The 22,553-nt window shown below is 35.4% G+C and overlaps 1 protein-coding gene across 1 annotated transcript in view; it reads right to left on the bottom strand.

Moving 5' to 3' along the window:
• The window catches only part of ASCC3 (activating signal cointegrator 1 complex subunit 3), a 274,898-nt gene that overhangs the window by 34,850 nt on the left and 217,495 nt on the right, over positions 1–22,553 (bottom strand). The window contains exons 33-36 of the mRNA XM_068401794.1: positions 20,263–20,395; positions 17,408–17,533; positions 8,296–8,407; positions 7,883–8,017 (exon numbers count right to left, since the gene is read on the bottom strand). Coding sequence (XP_068257895.1) covers positions 7,883–8,017; positions 8,296–8,407; positions 17,408–17,533; positions 20,263–20,395 — 506 coding nt within the window. The remainder of the gene's footprint in view (positions 1–7,882; positions 8,018–8,295; positions 8,408–17,407; positions 17,534–20,262; positions 20,396–22,553) is intronic.

The raw sequence follows: 22,553 nt of genomic DNA, 5'->3' as shown, positions 1-22,553 counted from the left end.
ACTAGGCAAATAACAGGAGAGGCTGATTTCTTAAAAGTTCGTCTGTGATAATACATAACATCAACACTTAAAGTAAAATTCAGCCTTCTGAAGCTAGCCAGGTTCCATCAGGAAAAAAAAAAAAAGAATGAGACAAAGAAAGAATCTAAATGTAAATAGGAAAATACAAGTGTCAGATACTTGATTAAGGACTGATCAGTAATCCTCTTATGTCCTTTTTTTTAAACTGCTATGCTAAAGGAACAATATATGCTGGATACCAATCTTGTATGATGTAATTATTTCAGCCAAACCAATCCTTATCCTGAAATTTCTGTTCCAATCAGAGAACAAGCTACAAAATGCCATCCTCCTCCTTAACAGTTTTACAAGTCTGAGCAATAACTTCTTTGCTGACAGAGAAAATAATTTGTGTGCCTTTAAATAGCAGCGAGTAAGGCTGAGTTGGTGTCACTAAGTGAACTGAAATCTGTGAAAACAAATTCATCAGCAAAATCATTGTAACTCCTATAATTTATAGTACAAAAGTATAGTTCTATCAAAAGCAAAGGCAATTAACTAGAAACTAGTGAAGACAAAAGAACTGCAGGCTGCAGAGGGCCTAAATTTGCCTATTGAGCTTTAATTACAAATGAGGAGGTGCAAAGTAGGTAGAACTTGTACTGACTTGCTAAAGGCACACCGAGCTTGTAAGACTTGCCTTCTGGAGTACTTGGGGCATGAGAACCCACAGCCATTTATCAAAGCAGCATTGAGTATTATAAAATGTTCAGCTTTACCTTAATAAAGATGCAGTTTAAAACTTCAGTTTTATTTCAACAAACACAAACATTATTTCAACAAATATACTGTATATTTGAAAATAGAGCCATATGACATGACTGCTGAAAAAAAGCCATTTCATTTTCAACATGAATACGTTGCAAAGTATTGGTTGCATGTACACAACTATGCATAGTTTGAAATCTCACATAATGACGATGGCTACAATTCTAACTGCCAAGTGGTAAGTAAAAGATTTTTGTGCTAAAATAAACAAATAAATAGATGGTGCGTGGTTGAATTGCCTGCAGCTTTAAGCAGTCAGCTAAACCAAGCTTGCTACCACTGAACTTGCTTCTAGCAGATATATCAAGGACAAGCATTGATTTCCCACAGATGGCAGCCAACGTTCACATTTGTGAGTACAAGACCAGGACAGTCCTCCTATCTATCCTAGCAGATACAAGTGTAATAGCTTTCTGGCGCATCAAAATAGTTTTCATTGGTGTACATGAGTGTTTTGCTGCTATAACTGCATCTATAGCTCCCGTTAAAGGAATTTATTTCCTCATTTTTCTGACAGAAACAGTTACTAAAGCAGCTGTTTGAAATGGCGACATAACCTGAGGCTACTGGCTTCCACTACCACAGCTACGTACACTTTCACAAGTTTTTCCTTTGGATCCTGCACTGCAATCAAAACAAACTAAAAAAAAAAAAAGAAAAAAATTAAAGATACTAAATTATTTCCAAGATAAGAGTTCTTGTCTTATGGCCCACCTCGTGGGAAATGTATGTCAGAAACTTTTAACTTCAACTTTAAAATAGGTTTTATTTTAACTTCCCTGAGTATTGATTCAGTTTTTTAAACTGGCAGGTAATGAAAGAGGTTGAGTAAGAAGATTGGAGGGAAAAAAATGGAGATCTGTTAATCGGAGATTAGAAAGTCATGTGTATTGGAGATGGGAAGGTTTTATATTTTCTGGTTTTGAATGTAATTCTTTCTTATTGATGCCAAAAAAATGAAAGACGCCACGTTCAGTTAGCTGTCAGTGGTGGGCATTGTCACGTTGATTTACCAACTGATTGTGCTTTTTTGGAAAGGCGGGCAGCATATGATGCTTTCAAAATAAAACTTAAACAATCACTTGGAAGAAGAAAAAAAAGAAATAATTGTGTCATGATGTTAGAAAAAAATTACTGTGTTCAAGTACTACAGCAACATTCAAAACTGCTCCATCTACTGGGACTAGAGAAAAATCAAGACAAATTTAATGTGTGAGTATTCATGTGTGTAAGTACTCTTTCTGCTAAGTACAAGACATTCTGAATATACTGGAGATAGATGACGGAATTTGGATGCTATTAAAATTCACTGTAGTATTTTGTTTTATTTTAATGAAGCCAAATACAATTTTCAAATTTAAACTATTTTATTAAGCACACTGTGATACTATCTAGATGTTCCAAGTGAGAACTGAAGCACAAATGTTTTAAAATATTAAAATCCAGAGAATATAAGCTGTACAAAAATTAAGTAAATGATCCTGGAAATGCCTGTGTTTAGGATGAAATTTATGCCATTGAACAGTCCTAGGTATGGATTTAGTGTGAAGAAAAGATTTAATGGTAAGAGGTAACAGTTTTCTCCTGTTATAAGGGGTCACTAAAATATACATCACAACTGAGGCCTGTTCCTATTTGTAGAGTAGCCACAGCAGTCATGTTCATATTGTTGAGAATGAATGATATATGTGAAATCAAATATGTAAGTTCTTTAAAGGTTAGCATGTAACATAATTGCTTTTCATTTGACATAAAGTTGATGTAACAAAGTATTTCTGTTCTTGACACTGAAATGCCATATTTAAAAAGAATAACATAATGAATACAGTATTGCTGTACTTTTATGCCTTGAAGAAAATCATAGTAGCACCTTTATTCCCCTCTAAATTAAATGCAAATGTAAATTTAAACTAGAAAATGTCTGACTTAGGAAGACTGATCTGATTTTTTTTTCTGAAATACCTCATAGAACAGAAAACCAGTTCTATATAATATATTTAAAAAAGCAAAAGCAATGTTTCTGCCATAGCTTGCAGAGAAAATATTACACAAACCAGCTCACATTGGCTTGTTCTAACCTGTCCAGGCCCTACAGAGGGATCTGGACAGGTTAGATATATGGGCCGAGACCAACAGCGTGAGGTTCAACAAGAACAAGTGCCGGGTCTTACACTTCGGCCACAACAACCCCATGCAGCTCTACAGGCTGGGGGAAGAGTGGTTAGAAAGCGGCCCAGCGGAAAGAGACCTGGGGGTGCTGATCGACAGCTGGCTAAACATGAGCCAGCAGTGTGCCCAGGTGGCCAAGAAGGCCAATGGCAGCCTGGCCTCTATTAGGAATAGTGTAGCCAGCCGGTCTAGGGAAGTGATCATCCCTCTGTACTCGGCACTGGTGAGGCCGCATCTTGAGTACTGTGTCCAGTTGTGGGCCCCGCACTTCAAGAAAGACGTTGAGGTGTTGGAGCGAGTCCAGAGGAGGGCGACCAAGCTGGTGAAGGGTCTGGAGGGTCTGACCTATGAGGAACGGCTGAGGGAGCTGGGGTTGTTTAGCCTGGAGAAGAGGAGGCTCAGAGGTGACCTTATTGCAGTCTACAACTACCTGAAGGGAGGTTGTAGTGAAGTGGGAGTCGGCCTCTCCCAGGCAACTAGCGATAGGACAAGAGGACACAGCCTCAAGCTTTGCCAGGGGAGGTTCAGGTTGGACATTAGGAAGAATTTCTTCTCAGAAAGGGTCATTAGACATTGGAATGGGCTGCCCAGGGAGGTGGTGGAGTCACCATCTCTGGATGTGTTTAAGAAAAGACTGGACACATGGTCTAGTTGACATGGTGGTGTCAGGGCAATGGTTGGACTCGATGATCCCAGAGGTCTCTTCCAACCTGATTGATTCTGTGATTCTGTGATTCTGTTCTTGGACAGTATTTTTGTAACTTATTAATTCCTCCTGTCCTGGCATCTAACTGGAGACCAGTGGAAAAGATGGTTTATCACTGAGTCAAAAACCTTTGTGGCCCCTTCACGGGAAGCTGAACCAACAGCTTTAAGATAGAATCTTGCTAAGGAAATAAAATTATTTTAGACTGAGAGTGTAAATATTCACAGACTCGCATATTTCCCTGGTTAGAATAGGATGTGCCAATGACGATGAAAATAAAGCTATAGGTTAACTGAGTTACCTAGAATCTCATAGTACAAATACCTAACAGGTAATGAAAGACAGATAAGGCATTAATAACTTCACTCTTTTGTTATGTATGTATCTGGGATGGAGAGCGTCTGTTTCGTGAATCTCCTCATTCTATCTTCCAAATCTGCTACTCCAGCAATGCCATATTTTCTGCTGAGTTCCAAAATACCGTCTAATACAAGCCAGTGTAGCAAACCCATGTAATTATCAGATAGAAATATAGGGAAGAGGTATGTGGATACCAAACTTAGAAGTCCATGTTTATACCACAGAAAGATGGATGTGTATGCCCCAGTATAAAACAAATACCATGCTGTCTGTCCCTAAGCTCCCCAGTTAGAAAGCAACCCACCTCTTATAAGCAGTGTACGTGAAAGACAGCAGTAGGCACAAGAAAACCAACCAGTTCTCTCTTGTAGGTAGAATTAAAAAACATAAATAAGGGACAACATGCAGACAAAAACAAGGGCTGAAAGATGATTCTCCTCTTCACTGTCCAGTATGAAGAGATATAACAAAGTATTTGCTCTCTAAATAAGAATATTAACCAGTTAACCAGATGAGTGTAGTAACAAATCACCAAAAATCATGAAGCTAGTGGATCTAGCCATCACAGTCCTGATCAATCATCAAGACAGCCCTCCTTTCCTCAAAGTACAACAAACCTACATTTGATTTTGAAAGATTTGTGGTGACTGCTGATTTAGTACAGAAAATGACAAAAATTATCCCAAAGTATCTCTCACTGTTTTTTACCCAGATCTCTGTTTTAATCTCTGTACCTAACTTTCAGAATAAAAGGAAACAGTCTTTAGGTACCTTAGGGAAATCCAGCCTGTCAGTAATAATTCATGAACACTTTCTCATCAATAATACTTAATGCAAGAAGCACCATAATTCAACAGTGATTAAACTCATTTGGATTACTACTGGCTGAAGCACGGTTAGGAAAGTTTTAAAGAAAGCTCTATGGAAAAGCATCAAACATTTTATTTCAGAAAGATTACAGGTCCACTTGCAGAAGTCAGTTACCAAAGTAACTGAATCTGAACTTTGCCTGCTAACTGCAAACCCAAGACAGATTAAACATCTCAAGTACAGATTGACTGAGAAGAGAAACTCAGATTTAAAATCCTTAATATGGTCATAAATTTCTGAATTCTTGAAAGCAATCTTGCTTTTTTCCTGGTTTTGTGTTAAATAAACTTTTGCTCCTTTTCAAGTTACACAATGACAATTTGGTAAAAACTTGTATATATCCCATTTCAAACCCACAATATCAGTATTTTCTTTGTTACAATTGTATACTTCTGCCTTCCTTATATACATCAGACTACTTGTAAATGTCTAAATGTTTGCAAGATTATGAACAACACCAAGAAAAAAAAAGACCCACATCACATCTACAAAATCCTGCAACTGCATTTGAGAAATGTTTTGGGCGGTTACTCTTAAATAACAGAGTCCAAAATTCAAAACTTTAAAACTGAGTGATCAGCAGAATAATCACAATTATAATTATGTTTTGCAACGATAACAGGCCTTTTTGTACTATATCTACAGCTTTCAGTTCCAGCATCATTAAGAGATTCTTCAAATTACTTTTTAAATATCCTTTTCCCTCAGGATTTTCACTTATACCTAATTAGACTACTTATCCCATGCAATGTAATTCCCCATTGCCAAAACTGCTAAATGCTTCAATAAGAAGAAGGAGGGCACCAGCGGAGCAAGGCAGATGTAATGTCATTGGTTAACAACAGAGGTGTGAAGCAACTGCCGTAATTATAAAACTCATTAATTCACAGTGTTTAGGGGGAAAAAAAATCCTTGGCAATAACTCTGTTGAAATGGCAATTCTTTTCAACACTACATCAGATTGAAAAAAACCTTTCAATTTACACCTTCAACAAGACAGAATAGTAATTCCACTAGTAATTATGAAAATCCATATCTGCATAAAAAGTAAGGAAAAATTGTCAGCTATAATGGCATCCAGCATTCATACATCCTTTTCATCTTTCAAATTGACACGTGGCACATTTTGACCCCTAACTGATTTTTATTTTTAGTCTCATTCCTCTTAAGACTGTTCCAAGACTGTATTTCCAGAAAAAAAAATTAGAAATAATTAAAGCAAGATTAAGGAATTTTAAATTTTACAACCTCTGCCCAACAGTAGGATCCTAGCTTTCCTCTACAACAGAAATATTTGCCGTTTACCTTTGCACTTCATGGACACAAGCTGTTTAAATAGATGAGGAGCCCTGACATAAGATACACAGCACTAGGTTCTGCTTCAATCGTTTATCTTCCATATGCTGCTCACTAGCTTAGGCAGTGTCATGAAATGTCTCCCATCTCTGCTAATGCTATTATCAAACCTTCCCTGTCCAAATTTGTCTGAAAAAAAAAATTCTGAAGTTTCTAGGTGGAGAAAATTTTCTCTAGAGCTAAGAAGATATTTTAAGGAGACAGTAGCTGGAGTAAAGCTCTCACCTTGAATACTCAACATTATACTATTTAACTTCTGTTCACTAGCAGGTATTTATTTTTAAAATTTCAGTTATTTTACATACAGCATATATAGGGATTGAGGTTGATCATTTTGAATTCAGCTGAATACACTGAATTTCATTTCATATAATCTGCAATGTTTTCTGACAACAGAACAACAGATATTGCAGGGTCAGTGATAGCAATTCCCCTATTTAGGCTGTCTAACACTTTCCATTATAAAAGATAACTGTGGCCTTTATTTCTGAGCTGTAACACTCTGAGTGTTTGCAGCAGGTGATTTAAATTTATCAGAAAGTCTCTGTAGTAGAAAAGTGGCTTTCCTAGTGCCATAAAATGCTGATCAGGTTTTGTTGAGATGCAAACTGTTGAATAGCACTATTTTTATTTTTCTTTTTGTATTTTGCCTCAGAGAAATTTTGGCAGTATGTCAAAACAATAATGAGTATAAAAGTAACATACATAAATGCTATAAGATGGGACTCTAGATTTTGAAGTTAACACCTGGAAATCAGAATATTAAAGAATTTGTGCCACTTGTATCATGTATATAATATAACAGAGACTATAATCATAAGTGGGCAGAAATAAGTTTTCCTAGCTAATATTCAGGCACTTCTTGTTTTCAAATACGTGTGTACAGGTGGAGTTATACCATTCTGCAAAAGAAGATTTTGTAGACATAACTACTTAAGTACTTAAAAAGGAAAAAGGAGTAAAACCTGATTCTTTTATGATGAGAATGTAATACTATCATGCTGCATTGTACACCGTGTCTCCAGATTTGTACCCTAAAATCGTTTGCCTTGTATTGCACTTCTCTACTAAACAGTCACTAGACTAACTGTATGAGCTGGCATTATTGCAGGTTATGACCTCAGGGATTGTGAGGTGGCTGGGAGAAGGAAAAGAAGGCATTTTAGGAATCAGGTCTTCCCTATATGTCTCCCCCACTTCTTAAAGCTGCTGTATCTCCCAGATTGTCCCAGCGCAAAGTGACGGCCCTGGTACAGATTTAGGATGTTGATACGCAGTTATTATTTTGGCATTTTAGTATTACACCTAACTTACTTAGAAAAAAACAAATATCAGATTTGTATATATCCTGAACATTATAAAGGGACCTAAGAAGAGAAACAGGTGTATACAGTAATTGTTATGTACTAATTAGATGAAACACTTGAAACATCAAAAATGATTCAGGTATGTTACTCAAAACAACAAAAAATGAAATTACAGATCAGGGAAGAAAGGCTTTTCTTAATTTTGGGGTGTTTTTTCATATACTTGTAAGTGTCTTTAAGAATCAGGAGTTACATATGTTTACGTTAAGAAAATATCAGCACTTACTGTCAGAATTAAGAGCAATTCTTCAATGTTGCTTTCAGGTTTCAACTGATCTTTGAACATCCCAATAGTTGGATGCTTCAAATAGTAATAGGAAGCAATGCGGCCGTATGTCAGAGGCTCAATGCTGCGATTATCCTGTTAGGAGAGGAATCAAATATAAGTGGTTCCTACATAGTTCAGTATAAATGGTTCCTACAAAACTGTAAAATATTTTAAGACTATAAGAGAGAACAGCAAAAATGATTTAGCATTAGTTGCAACCCCAATTAAGCTCAGTTTTCAACATATGTCTTACAAATAGACAAATAGACAAACACTAACATCTCAAATCAGGAGCCTGTATGTGTCTTGCTGTTCCCAACTTTTAGGAGCATGTATCTTACTGAATACTGTAAGGCACAGATTAGTCTTACCTCCCCAATTTCAATACAGTAGGAGCATTCCAAATCAAAGAGGGATTTCTCAACAAGGCTTGAGAGGTACTTATTCACAGTGTCATGGCTCACATCATCCAAGTTATAGTAACTAGGTAAATTGAAAACAGATGCATTACATGAATACTTTTTACACTCTGAAGATTTTTAACAATAATGTCTTGTAGGAAAACTTACAAGGCTGCTACAATACACACACTTACTTGGAACAGCAAATATCCACATTAAACAATTAAACACAGAACTATTCCCTTATATAGTCTAACAAAAATTCATGACTCTCAAATGGTTTGTGGGAGTAACCAACATAATACAAGCATGTACATACGGAAAGATGGTAATTTATCTGTCTATTAATAGATAGGTTGATACAAACAGAACTGGACTGGCTATATTTTGTTAGTGGGAAAATTTTCTTGATTGCATAAGTCTGTTTTCCTTATTATATAAGTATGAAAGTGAACAAGCAATACTAACAAAAGTAACAGTATTTTAACTTCCAGAGAAAGGAAGAAAACCCACCAGGGATAGCAACTGTTCTTACATCGTGGAACTCTGAAAACAAAAACTAGGCATATAGTGACATCTCTTGAAAAAGTAACTGTACACCAATCCAAATGTTGGTGTTGTTATATTTCGGTGTCATGTTATTCTCAAAGTTAAAGTTGCTAAAAAAAGCAACAGGGTATTTGTCAATGTGGTTACTTCACATGTTCATTTTCAGGTAAAATTGTTTAAGTAAACTATATATAGTAACAACGGTTCTTAGTTAGCTCTATGAAGGAAAAATGTTAATAAAGTGTGCAAAAACATATTGTTATGCTGGCATAAAAAAAAGACCCAGTGACTGAAGTTTGCACTCCTTAACTGTAGAACTTAAGCTGTATTATAAGTTTCTTACTCACACAAACTAACATAACTTCAGGGAGAGCTTTTACCTAGAAAACTCCAGATAAAAATGTAGTAAGAACTTGTGTTCTAGATTCAACATAGGCACCAATTCAGAAAGTAACAATTAAGTTCAATGAGGAGTAAATAAAAACTGAGCATGCTCAGAAAGTTTACAAATTCTGAATTTAAGCAGAGCAATTAAATCATGCAAGTTCAAAATGGAATTCAAACAAAAAAATCGATTTATTGAAATGTTAAAAAACACAGTAAAAAAGGTGGTCTCTGCTCATTTAATTCTGTAAAATACTGTCGCACAGACTACTGAGATTGCTGCAACGATGAAAGATGCTCCTTTGTTCATACCAGCTGCTTTACTAAAATTTCCTACTGTTACGATGTACTCATCATCCCCACTGGAAACAATACCACATGCTGTAATGGAGAGTAGGTTCTTTCAGTGTTATTTTGTGCAGGTGAACAACAGGCTGCAAAACAGTGTGCTGAGATTCATTTTAGCTGATTTTACGTAGATACGGCTACACCTGAGTTAGTTGTTTTAACTCCCTTTACTGCCAATGGAGAGAAACGTGTGCTTGCAGAATGCTGTCCCCCTGAAGTACTTGATATATCTGCTTTAGGATGAGGTGAAATATAATCACTGCCTAAAAAAAAGAACTTTCGACAATCAGTTCAGTTGTTGATGCTATATTTGGGCAGATGAATCCCATTCTTTGATTTTAAGCTTTACTTTGTTTACTGTAATGCTGCTGTTAGCAAATTTCAAAAGATGAAATTGCGCTTTTATATACAACAAACATCCTTCCATGACTGTTTTATTAATAGAATCTGATTTGCATTATTATTTTCTTAAGCAGAGTTTTTAACATTTATCTTTTTGAATAGCAATAGCATAACTGAAAAAAGCCCGCACGCTAAATAGCAGTACAGTCATTTCTAGATTTTTTCCCTTGTTATTAATCCCAAGTTATGACGTTAATTCTCTGATGTTTTGAACGTTCACTTATAATTGGGTAAAGTTGGAGCAAAACACTACTACCATAAGAAAAAGATTTAAAAAAAATCTCTTCTGATAGCAGGAAACAGTCAGCTACATTAGACAACAAAGTGTATATATATGGCAGTGGAGTATTCAACTCTGTGATATTTTACATAGGTTCACATTCAGATGTTCTCAAATATTTAAAACATAGCTATTGTTCAAAAGAAAACAAAACAAAGAAATATTTATATTGACAGAAAAGTTTTATATGGTAGACAGCCACACATTATCAGCCTTATGCAAAGAAAACTTATTTGTAGCAAAAGTACTCTAACATCATTGTTTTCAATGCAACTTAACTTTCATGAGAGTCCCCTTTAAATTTACTAAGGTAATGATAAAAAATGGTCAATATTTCCATCTGCACCTTTTATCTGCCTGACATCTTATCACTGGAAACATTTACATTCTGTTTATTAGCAGAAATTCATAACATTTTGTTTCGCTTCAGAAAATAATCGAGCAAATTAACTACATAAGTTGCTTAAGGATGTGAAAAGATTTTCTGTTTTATACATCTAAATCACTAATGATTCATTAGTATTTTTCTCTAAATTGAATACAACACTACTGAAATGATTATAATTACGGCACTTTGTTGCCACGGTATTCAGAATTTTACCATACAATTTCAGCACTGTTATTTGCAGTACCACGAGACTGATGATGAAGATGGATAAAACAAAGGAAAAGATATGGGCAATACACTGAAATTATTTTTTGAGACTGTAGTTTAAGACTCTAATTCAAACATATTTTATCTTGTGCTCTGCCTAATTTGCAGTATTTCACACTGAAGTCGTAATCATAGAAAGTATTATAATGTCTTTTAAAAATTACATGAATTTTAAATTTGCTGATTTTTCATAGTTTGTTGTCAGAGGGGTAAATATCTAGCTGCCTAACGCAAATAAAACAATGTAAAGAAAAATCTTAAACGGTTTGTAATCTTGAGTGAAGTGGTACCAGTGTGTTTTATTGATACCCCATACTATCTATAATGGGGTAAATATAATTTTGAGCACACCCACAGGAGCTTCTTGGTCACTCAGCACATTTTCCCCTAATAAAAAGCAAAGCCATTCATCTAGAAAGACTATGTTAAAATCGTTAGCGAAAACAGAGGTATCATGACATTAGATAGTATTTTGAATGTGCAGGCATAAATGCAAGTTGAATTTTGCATGTTGGTATGCTCCAAGTATAAAAATTGCATCGTATGTGAGTTCCTGTATGAAGCTATATTACCTAACCATTTAATTACAGATAAAGAATAAAAACAATGCAGTTTCATGCTCACTGCATTGAATCATCTAGTCATTATTTTCCCTTTGCTATAAACAGACAGCCTACCTTTTTATCAGCACACCATTTCATTTATTTCACAGTGAAGCCCGGTTTCACAATAATTGACTTGTCAGAAGCTCTAATTTATGAGGCTGGGCTCTGTAAGCCTTCTCCTATATTGGACTCAACCTGCACACAAGCAGGGTTGAATATTTACAATGCTGTTAACAGGTGCTGAGTTGTTTAATGATTCTAATAGCCAGAAGCGTACTGAGAAAGCCAGCGGGATCACAATTACAGGCTGTTTGAACACAACAATTACTCGTCCCCTGAGAGGTGTGAAAGTCAAAGGCAGTTTTATCCTAACAGCATCTAGCACATGGGCTAGACAGGCTAACTTCCATTAGTAGTCCATTGGGAGAAAGCAATAACAAACCCCTAGGTATCATAAAAATTTACAAAGTATGTAGAATTTGAACAATCAAAAACTGAAGGAACTTTTTATTGTCTTTTAAATAATATATTTAAAATCCCAAACCTTGTAGACCTTAGCAAGAACAACAAACCATGAAACATGAACTTATTTCTCTAATCTAAGAAAGTGTGGAATTTCATCAGCTGAGAAAGACAGAGACATGTGTAGGAACATAAAATGTAGACGAAGTTACACAAAACATTTAGGATTTAATGTGAATGGTGGCAATCATTTCCTGTTTATCTTATGTAAACCTGACCTGAGATCTTTCTGGGAATTTTTTCATCAGCCTTGAAATGGTCCTGCTATAACTGTCAATGCTGTGAAGTCATTTGTTACAGCACCATGTTTTTTATGTTCAGATTATACAGTAGTAATAGTGACACACATAATGAAAATCAGTGGCAGAGCCAGCCAAAACTATTAAAAGAAAAAACTTGTTAGCTGCAAGGCCTTTTGAAACAAATCCACAAGAGACAAATCTACAGCATTCACTTGATAGCAAGAAAGTGTGCTTTCTGATATTTTTACAGTCCTGAAAGCAGAATTTTTTGATGAAGTATGAGGGAAGCATGGATAGTAATTTTTGTAAATCGCTTTACTGCAGTCAGCAATTGCGTTTACTTTCATCAGCTTGTGGCCTTCAGCAGCTGCCATCTTCAATTGGTACCGTGGAAATGGTACTGAGTATATGGCACAACTGATGGACCTTCATTGCTAGAGAGCTATGAACCAAGGTACCAGCTCACTTCTGTTGTTAGTGCATCACTGACTGACTCTGGAGTCCATGACTGGCTTGCTAAAATGCATTACAGCATGCACAAACGCTGCAGTCAGTAATCTCTATCTGTATTTTACTCATATCGTATTTTCTGGAATTCATATATTTGCTTACGCCAGGTATGAGAAACAGATATACTGCTATCTTTAATCAGTTTTTAGTATATTGTACATCATGGTTATTTAAGATGATCAAAAAAGAGTGCAGTTTCTCTGACATCAGCAAGGTATACTCCAATACTGGGGCTTCCCAGTCTGAGAGAATCAGAAAGACCTTATTCATGTGAACAGTTTGGTAAAAGCACACCATGAACTACATTCCTGTACTCTTCACATCACTGGGACCCTAATAACTTAAAAGAACAAGCTCTTGTTATGAAATTCACAATAATGCCTATAGCTGTTATTTACGAAGCATATATACACGCACACAGATCTAAATGTGACTGTAAAAGAAAGACTCCACCCTGAGAAACATCTGTTTACCAATTCAAAATACGGATATTGGTAATTACTGCAGTGTAACATACCTGCACCTTCTTAGCTACTGCCAAACTATTCTATCTCTTGATCTTAGTTAATTTAACTTTCTTCAGTAATCCCCCCTTCTGATATAATTCCAAACTAGCCCTAAAATTCTGAATAACTGATTTTGTCACTGAAATACATATTATTCTTCCCTGACTGGCTGATACTAGCTGTCACCTCAATACCAGAAACTATATTGGAACAGTATATAATAATAATTTTTATTCAGATATTTTATTCATGTTATTAGACATGCTCAGCTAATCATACTGAGAAAAGGATATTTAAAATACAAGCGTATGATGATAAGAGCATCAGTCTGGGATAATTTAATTATAATTTATACTACATTATTCTTTCACTCCAGAAACTTTGTAAGACTGACATAAAGTGAAAACAAATCCCTTAATAATAACTCTCAGAATGAACTAATAAAATAATTTTTTCAGGTCCTCACAAGGAATTTACACAGAAAACTGATTTTATAAGTGTGTACTTATACACACATACACACTAATATATATTTATAAATACATAAAAAACCACACACATTTTAACAGTGAAGTGATGTGTACTCTCAAAATATCTAAAAATTAACTTTCCAAATGAAAGCTGATTCTGCTTAACTTTACATATGTTGTAAATTTCTATTTCTCTTTTACTGCACATGTATCTGGAAAATATCTTAACCTGATTTACAGAAAATGTTTCCCATAGCCATTTCTCTTTTGTAGAAAGTTGCAGATTATAATATTTTATAAGGGTAAAAAAATGAAATAGCCAAGGAATTTCAGCCAAGGAAAGGAGATAGACGAGCCTCTCAAAATAGCCCCGTTCAAAGAACAGGGCACTTCGCTGATCTGTCTTGTATGATCTTGACTATGTAAAGAACACATCAACTAAAGTTGTATATGGAACGAAGAACATGTTGTAGTGCTTGACTGAAGTAGCACAGAAACTTTGACTTCACGTGCAAATTCAAAAACCTCTACATTTAGAAATAATTGCTTTGGGGCAGGGAAAGAACACAGAAGAAACTCTGGACATTGCGACTGATACACTTTGATAAACAGTTTTATTTGTACCACCCCTCTTATTTGCACATCATCTGTTGAACAACGTGCACATGACTAGTCAGTGTGCCTCTGAACAAAGCTAGCACTCAGCTACTCCACTCCCCCAAATCAACAGCTTAATTACTCCCCTTAACCAGACAGTCAAAACCCATTTCACAGATTTCAAGATACAGGGGTTCATCAAACAAGAAAATTAAAATGGTTTGATGAAAAGAAGTATTGTAACATGCAGAGATTTTCAACAACACCATTAAAAAAGCCATTATTACAAGTCTAACAAATTATCTCGAGTGTGTCAGAAAAACTGTCATAACGACTGCATGTTTAAAAGAAACCTGGACACTTAGAGCAAAAGGATTCTTTGATCTCTATCTCACAGCAAAGGTAGATTAACATTACTTAAATAATAGAAATTGTAGGCATTCAGTAAGGCATTTTATGATACTGGATTGGAATAGAATGATCTTAGATTTGTTTATGCAGCTTTAATATACAAGTAGCTAAAACTGGCAATAAATGAGAATATAAATCTTCTGCATATTATCTAAGCCCATTATTTTAGGGATTTACAGCATCACATGCAATGACTTTTATGCCAATGAATCCCAAGGCATTTTACCAATCATGCATACGGGAATTACTTATTCACCACTAAGGTACAATCACCTGCTGGCTGGAAAATAGCTCTTGTTTCACAGTGGAGAGAAAGTCAACAAAATTGCTATGGGGCAGGACTTGATAAAGAACACTGTATCAAGTGACACTGAGTAGGTATTGTGTAACTACCCAAACCAAAATTCAGCCATTGTGCTCCTACCCTTGTAAAAAAAATAAACCCTAAAACCTTTGGATTATTAAGGGCCACAAATAGTTCTTATTTGGTAACATCAATCATTTCATATGCTCATCTATGGCACAGTAAACTCCATTACTATATTACAATTTATTCAAAGTTATCTCAACTATCACTGACTTTTCTTCATAAAACTCTTCAGGTTTCCTTTGATGTATCTCATTCAAACATGGACCGCACTGGAACTGCTTGGCTTGTAGGAGGTCTGAAAATACCACTGATAGTAGGTCCAGGAACTCTACTAACTGGCTAGTTTAGTAACTTTGGATGAAACTTAATAGATTTTATTATCATGTCAAGGAATGGAAAGTGTGCACATCCATTGTATTTGCACTTGGTATCTAGAAGTGACCTTTTTGACACAGTCAATTATGTCCTTCATTTTTCTCCCTGCATGACTAAGTACAGAAGGAATGCTGAGTACCTATGTGTGAATGAGACGGGGTGAAGCAGCACAACTTATGAACTATTCCAACCTGCATGTGTGGCATTCCAATAAAAGACTCCAATTTCATTAGAAACTTCAATATGCATTCCTATCCTGCCATTACAGATGTGACTAGTCAAGATCTGTTCATCTCGTTTCTCACTACAAAGGCTCTGCATCTCACTATGAAATAATAGGTTTCCTCCCCTCCACATTTCTTCCCACAATCCTGTCAGAATAGCAGAACTTTTGGTTAAAAGTTGATATTGTGATAACTTCAGATTTAGCTTTCCATAACACTGCACATTAAAGAAACTGCTGAGAAAAAAGGACCATCAGTAAACATGCCAACCTCATACTCCAGTGGGAACCTTCTTTTATATTGGGAAGAGCTTGCCTATTAAATCAAACAACATTTCTATATTCTACACTTACCTTTCGGCTATATATTGTGTCTTAAAAATCTACCTACCACAGATACCACATGATCAAAGTTTGCCAAAGACAAATCAACAAAATCACTTTAATACAGCAATTCAAGAGCAAGACATTTTAAAATAACATTACTTATTCTTTATACTAAAAAAGAATAGTGTGTGCAGTGGCATAGTTTTTAACATTAGTTGTAGTATGGATCGTGTAAATTCCAAAGTCGTACAACTAAACACAACTTTACCCACATTTAACCTAGACAAAACCAGAATTTAGCTGTTTGTCACTCTCAGGGGAGAAATACCTTCCGCATAAACATATTCATTTTGTTAGTTATGAAGTGAGAGAATCAAATATGTTTTCTTTAGTTTACAGTTCTAACACTGTGCATTTTTTATTTCCCAAGAAGATTAGATGGAAATTCTGTTTTGTGAGAGATTCTCAGCATAGGACTAGATGCAGAATTCAAAGCTAATGAAGACCAAAAAAGAATTAATGGAAATTATTTTATCACCTGCAGGCTCCCACCAGCAGTTGCCCATAAAGAACCCAGCTGAAAATTCAGCCAAAAGTTATGGACATTAACATGATTTCAGAAATACAAACACTGCGAGTACATAAAGAAATATGTAGAGCTATAAATGCCTAATTCTTTATTTGCCATATTATTTTGGTGAGTGAATGATCACATGATAGGTAACATACCATTTACCCAAACCAATATTGTGGTAAAGGCAGGCTACACTGCTGGAACAGCTCAGAATGATCTGCATACCAGCTGGAGCTAGGCAGGATGATAACAATCATTGAAAATATCGCACACATGGTTTCACCAGTATATCCTAATGAAAGTAAACGTTATCACAGAGAAACAGCTGATAGCTATTCTCTCATTTCTTAGGAAAATCCAGGTCTTAATAGATTTTGTATAGAAAACTGGGCAGAACATATCAATGTGGTAGCTAAAAAAAAAAGTAACACATTAGAAATACAGCACCTAAAGGAATGTGATAATCTGGAGTTTTATTTTAGGGATGCTGATGTAGCCCTCTCAATAAGGCTATTTTGTAGTTGTCACTAAATTGTAAAGTTATCTGCAAGAAATGCATTTATATTAGAGAAAAAATTATTTTAAAAGTGTGCACACAAGTTTTAGTCCATGTGTTGGCCAGTAATGCTCCTACATGGGAGACTGATGAGTATGCTAGGCTCCAACAGCAGTGGCATCACCTTTGGATCAACTCTACCTTTAGATTAAATTGCATTTGTATTTTATACTCACGTTGGGTTCATTATAAGTCGACGGAAGAAATAAGTCCAGGTGATATAATCCATTGCATCCTGCTTAGAAGTAATAGTTCCAGAAGCAATTTCAGCATTCAAGTGGTCAGCCAGCACTTCTAACAAGCTGAAGAACAGAAAACAAGAGGACTTAGCTGACTTTACAATCACAAAGACAGGTAATATATTTTGTAGAGTTCTGCATGAAAAGATTTATTGCTTTTAATCTGAAAATATTATATATTTATTTTCTGGTAAAAGAGAAGAGAGGAAGAAGGGGGAATGTAATTGCAAGGTCAGTCATCTTTACATGATAGTGGAATGAAGCTCAAATTATTTTTTGATTGGACCAAGAATGCACAAGTTTAAGTCATTCATGGAATGTATTCAGATGGAGCTACTCAGTGGTAACTTCTGAATACTGTGTGTTGACCATATGATCATGCTGGTTTAATCCAATAGAGAATCATATGGAAAGACAAACAGGAAATGAAACAGTGGCAATAGCTTAGCTAATACTTGACAAATACTTGAGGGCTATTAAAATTACATCAAAACCGCTTCCCCCAGATTTTGCCTCATCTTCATCCAGTGTAAAAAAAAAAAGCAGCTACTTTTACCCAGAAAGATCTAAACTCAGAAACACAGAAGAACAAAAGCAGTTTAAAATTATTCTTACAAAGTAAAATACTGTTTAGTGTCATTAAATGGAACAAAGACCTCCATTAGGGTACCTGATGAGATCATGCCTGGCTAGAGTTCAATCAGGGAATGGCAAATATCCTTAAGGATCAACCTAATTTTTCTTGTATTATAATCCTTTTTCTTTTCCTACTATTCTTTCCCTATTGCTAAAAGTAAAGAACAATTTGGTGAAAGTAGCTGGTTTACTGCTCTATACCACTGATCGCACACTTCTGAAGGTAAGAACTGCAGATGTTCTACCCAGACTGTCCAGCAGAAACTTGACAGATGATTCAGTAGCTATTCCATAACAAAGAGCGCTTTCTCTTTTGCTTCTAATGTGCCATATTTCAGACCCAGTGAGACCCAGATCAGTGAGAGCACAAGGCCTGTCATACGAGTTGTGTACTCAAGTCGTACAACAAAAACATAGACAATGACTTTTAGAAAAAACTTTAATTAAAAAAATATGCAGTTTAATCTTACAAATTGGAAATACTACACAAAGCTGATAAATCTGCTCTTTGGTAGAACAGATGGGAAAGCATTCTAAAACTAAAAACCATCCAAATAACCCCAGTTTCTCTTTGAAGCTATGAAGCCTCTTCAAATACTTGATCATAAAAGAGACCAAGACAACTCTAAGTTAATTGGATCACAACTTACATAGAACTAGATGATCTTTAAGGTCCCTTCCAACCGAAACCATTCTATTCTATGAACTTAACGAGATTGCTATTAATATGTGAATCTTCATCTGAAAATTTATCAAATATTCTTTGTTATAGTAAAAGATGGAATATATCAAACTACAAAGTAAATCTATATACTTTGAGCTACTAGAAACACAGAATATTTATAGTATTGCAAACAGGAACAAGGTATGATTACTACTGTTATACTGAAGACAGGATTTCTTTATTTAGAAACGCCACTTACTAATGAATTGAGAGATTTCTGAGTTTATGCTAGTGCCATACTCTCTGGATATATCATCAACACTTTAATTACACTGCTCTTTTGACTTATTAGTTATCATTTTGAAGAAGTTCAGCTCCTAGCCTTTTGTGCTAAGTGAAATTTATATGTTAAAAAAAGAAAAGTGTGGTTTCCTAAGGAAATGAAGCGCATGTCTCCACATTCTTTGATTGCAAAAATTATATGCATGTCTGCACACCACAGAAATTAACCTTCAAATACACCAGCCCATTTCAACTACGTTTCACAGGTGGATAGCACTCTCAAGCTCCTACAAATTTCCTGACCAAATAGAGGTCCCATTATCGCTTATGTTGAGGGATGAAATTTCCTTAGGAGAACAATATTGTGAATTCTTCATCACTGAGAAAAGCTTCCAGTAATTCTCATACTTTATTAGATGTCTGAGAATTCCTCCATGAAACGTGCCTCTATAGGGGACCAATGTAACTAGTTCTGCTTCTCATTGAACAACTAAGTATATTATAAATACCAAAACCAAGGCACAAGTTCCATTATGGTGGACAGCAAACTTTGTATCAACTAAGTTCAGAGAGGCTGCAAAAAGGTGATGTCTCTACATTGCAATTTTGAAGTGAAAGATGTGTTGGAAGTGTATTAGTAATAGTTTATAGCAATCATCATAGAATCACAGAATGGTTTCGGTTGGAAGGGACCTTAAAGATCGTCTAGTTCCAAACCCCCTGACACAGGCAGGGACACTTTTCCATGCAGATTTCTTTTTGAACTTGTGAGATTTTGAAGAATGTGATATCTGTAATGGTATAAGTATTCTCGGCAAAAAGTGCTAGGAACTCACCTATTTTTTTTTCTATTAAGAATTTGTCACAGAATTTCAGAGAGGGTTCTGAGGATCATGTATATTTGTCCTACACACTGGCCTTGAAGAACAGTTTGTGCTCTCATTCAAATGTCTGAGACAACACTCAGAAGCAGAGAAGCATTTGTAGTATTATCTGGGAATGGACTAAAGAGCTCAACAGTGCTGCAAAACTCATGGAAGAAAGGATTTTTCTGCCTAAAGACAGATAATATTTTTTGGAAAATGATTTTCCTCTAGAACTTCAATATTTAGGAGATACTCAGCACAGGAATTTTGTTTCACTTTTCTCTGTCCCTCATTTGTAGTATTGTTTATAGTTTGATTAGCTTTTCTGATTGCTTTATCTTTACCTTGATTCCACTGGGAAAGGTTCATAAAGGAATTTTTTGTAGAAGTCTTTCTTAATATCATGAACTAGAATTACAGCTTTTCCTTGGTCATCAAATTGTGGTCTGCCAGCACGTCCCATCATCTGAAGCACATCTGTCAAAGAGACAATAACGTATAAAACAAATGTATTTATCTGAATGTATAAATAAATGTATTTACATCTGTATAATGTGCAATACAGGATTTTTGGATTTCTTTGGCCTCATATGCCCTATTGGTTTTGACACATCTAATTTTTTTTCCATCTCAGATAAATTGATGATGAACTTCTTTCTGGCAAAGACTATCTTCCTGCATACTTGAAGACCACCCACTGCAATAGAATCCAAGCTTACATCTAATATAAATTTCCTCTACTCTCCTTCCATTCCACATCCATCTCTCGTTTGATCATTTGCAATTAAAGAGGATGAATAAGAGAACTCATAAAGCCTACAATAGCAACTGTCTATTATTCCCTGATTTTCAAATATTTGACTTCACAATAATAAAAGTTCCTTGTATAAGCTTTTCTGCTATACATGATTTCCTAGGTTTTGAATATTTTAGAGGACAAAAAGGTAAAGGCAAGTTCTAATTATTGACAGCTATGATCTTTACCACTCAAACTTCAGGACAAGTTATATCAGTTACTAGCGCTGGAGTAGAGGTGGTTTTGTATCATATGTTGTCCCTATATCAGATCACGATATACATATTTAAAAGCAGGTGCAGTTAAAGCTTACCTCTACCTTACTCTGCCTACACATCATCACTTTCAAATGCTAGTTAATGATTTCTATAAACACTGAAAATACTAGTTTATACAAAACATGCTCAACTTGCTACCCAGCCACCAAGATAAGTATGCTTATCATCTGCTTGTTTGTGTCTTCTCATAATCTGAGAAGTGCACCTGCATAGGTTGTTTTGTGTCTTGCTCAACAGAGCTCTGATTCCTTTTTGGTGCCTCCAACTGCTATTTAACTTTGAAGAAACAATGGAAAGCAATTCATAAGTAAGTTTTACATCTTTATTTTAAAATTTTTTATGTTTTGTGTATTCTCTATGAGCTCTATCATACTTGCATAACATGTGGCTTACAGTACCTGGCATTCTGAAAAGCGATTTCTTTGGCTTCAGAATCAATAAGCTTTTGGCCCAATGGTCAGTTGGGGAAGGAAAAGCCAGAGGATGTAGAATGGCATACGGCAACAGACAATGATAGGAGAAACAGCCCAATGACGATAACAGTTTTTGGTAATACATTTTCACTTGCGTACTCATGAGCTATATAGACAGCAATATTTTTTATCAGTTTATTCCTTTTGTTAATTTATGAGTGACGTGTAAATGTAAAATGAAATTAGTTTGCAAATGATGTTTCTGAATAGGTATGTTCACAGGAAGGTGAAGAAACAACTTCTTGCTATTCTAATGTGGTGAATTAATTTGTGCTTAATACCATATAGGAAATAGTTTTACCAAAAAGCATCAGTAAATGGCTTTTGCCAATATCCACTACGTAATTATCCAAAACCAATATTTTCTTTACTGACTATATGTTGCTTGGCTGCTTTTAATCACTGGACTAAACTCCCAAAATGTTAAATATGATCCAACTGGCTGACTAAATATCTGGTAACTGAGAAAAGGCCCTCCCCATAACCTCTGACTTCACTCAAAGAAGCGTTTTTTTATTTATTTTGAAATTACTGAACACTCCAGAATGATTCATTCTGCCCTCAGCTGCTTCCTTGGAGCCAAATGCATACCTAATACAGAAAGGTAACATCAGCAGAGAGAAACTAAGTTATACCATGATGAAACAGTGAAGGCATAACTTCAGGGCAGCATTAAAGACAGTATTGTGAAATTTTGGAAGTATTTCAGAAAGAAACTCATTACATTTTCATTTTAGTGCTGCTGCAAAGCTGTACTACCTATCCACAGAACTTCCAGATGCATAAATATTCTCTAGAAAGTTAAAAATAAAAATGCTCTAAGCAAACCACACCACATGTTTCTTCATAAAGTAAGGAATCTGCATTTTCTGTTGCAGCACAGACAACAAAACCTAAATGCTTCCACCACAGATGGTGGTATTCCATCCCCTCCCCCCCACAAAGTCTTATTGAAAATTCAATAATTAAACAACTCCCAAAGTCCAAGTCACCTGAATTCAAAAATGCAATAGTGAAACCATAAGCATTCCCTAAAGCCTTTGTGAGTACTTGTACAACAGATTTCTAAAACAGCATAGTAAGTCTTC

The sequence above is a fragment of the Nyctibius grandis genome, chromosome 1 (assembly GCF_013368605.1).
Source record: "Nyctibius grandis isolate bNycGra1 chromosome 1, bNycGra1.pri, whole genome shotgun sequence".
NCBI lineage: Eukaryota > Metazoa > Chordata > Aves > Nyctibiiformes > Nyctibiidae > Nyctibius > Nyctibius grandis.
The sequence above is the reverse complement of the archived record's forward strand: the minus strand, read 5'-3'. Positions and strand labels throughout refer to the sequence as shown.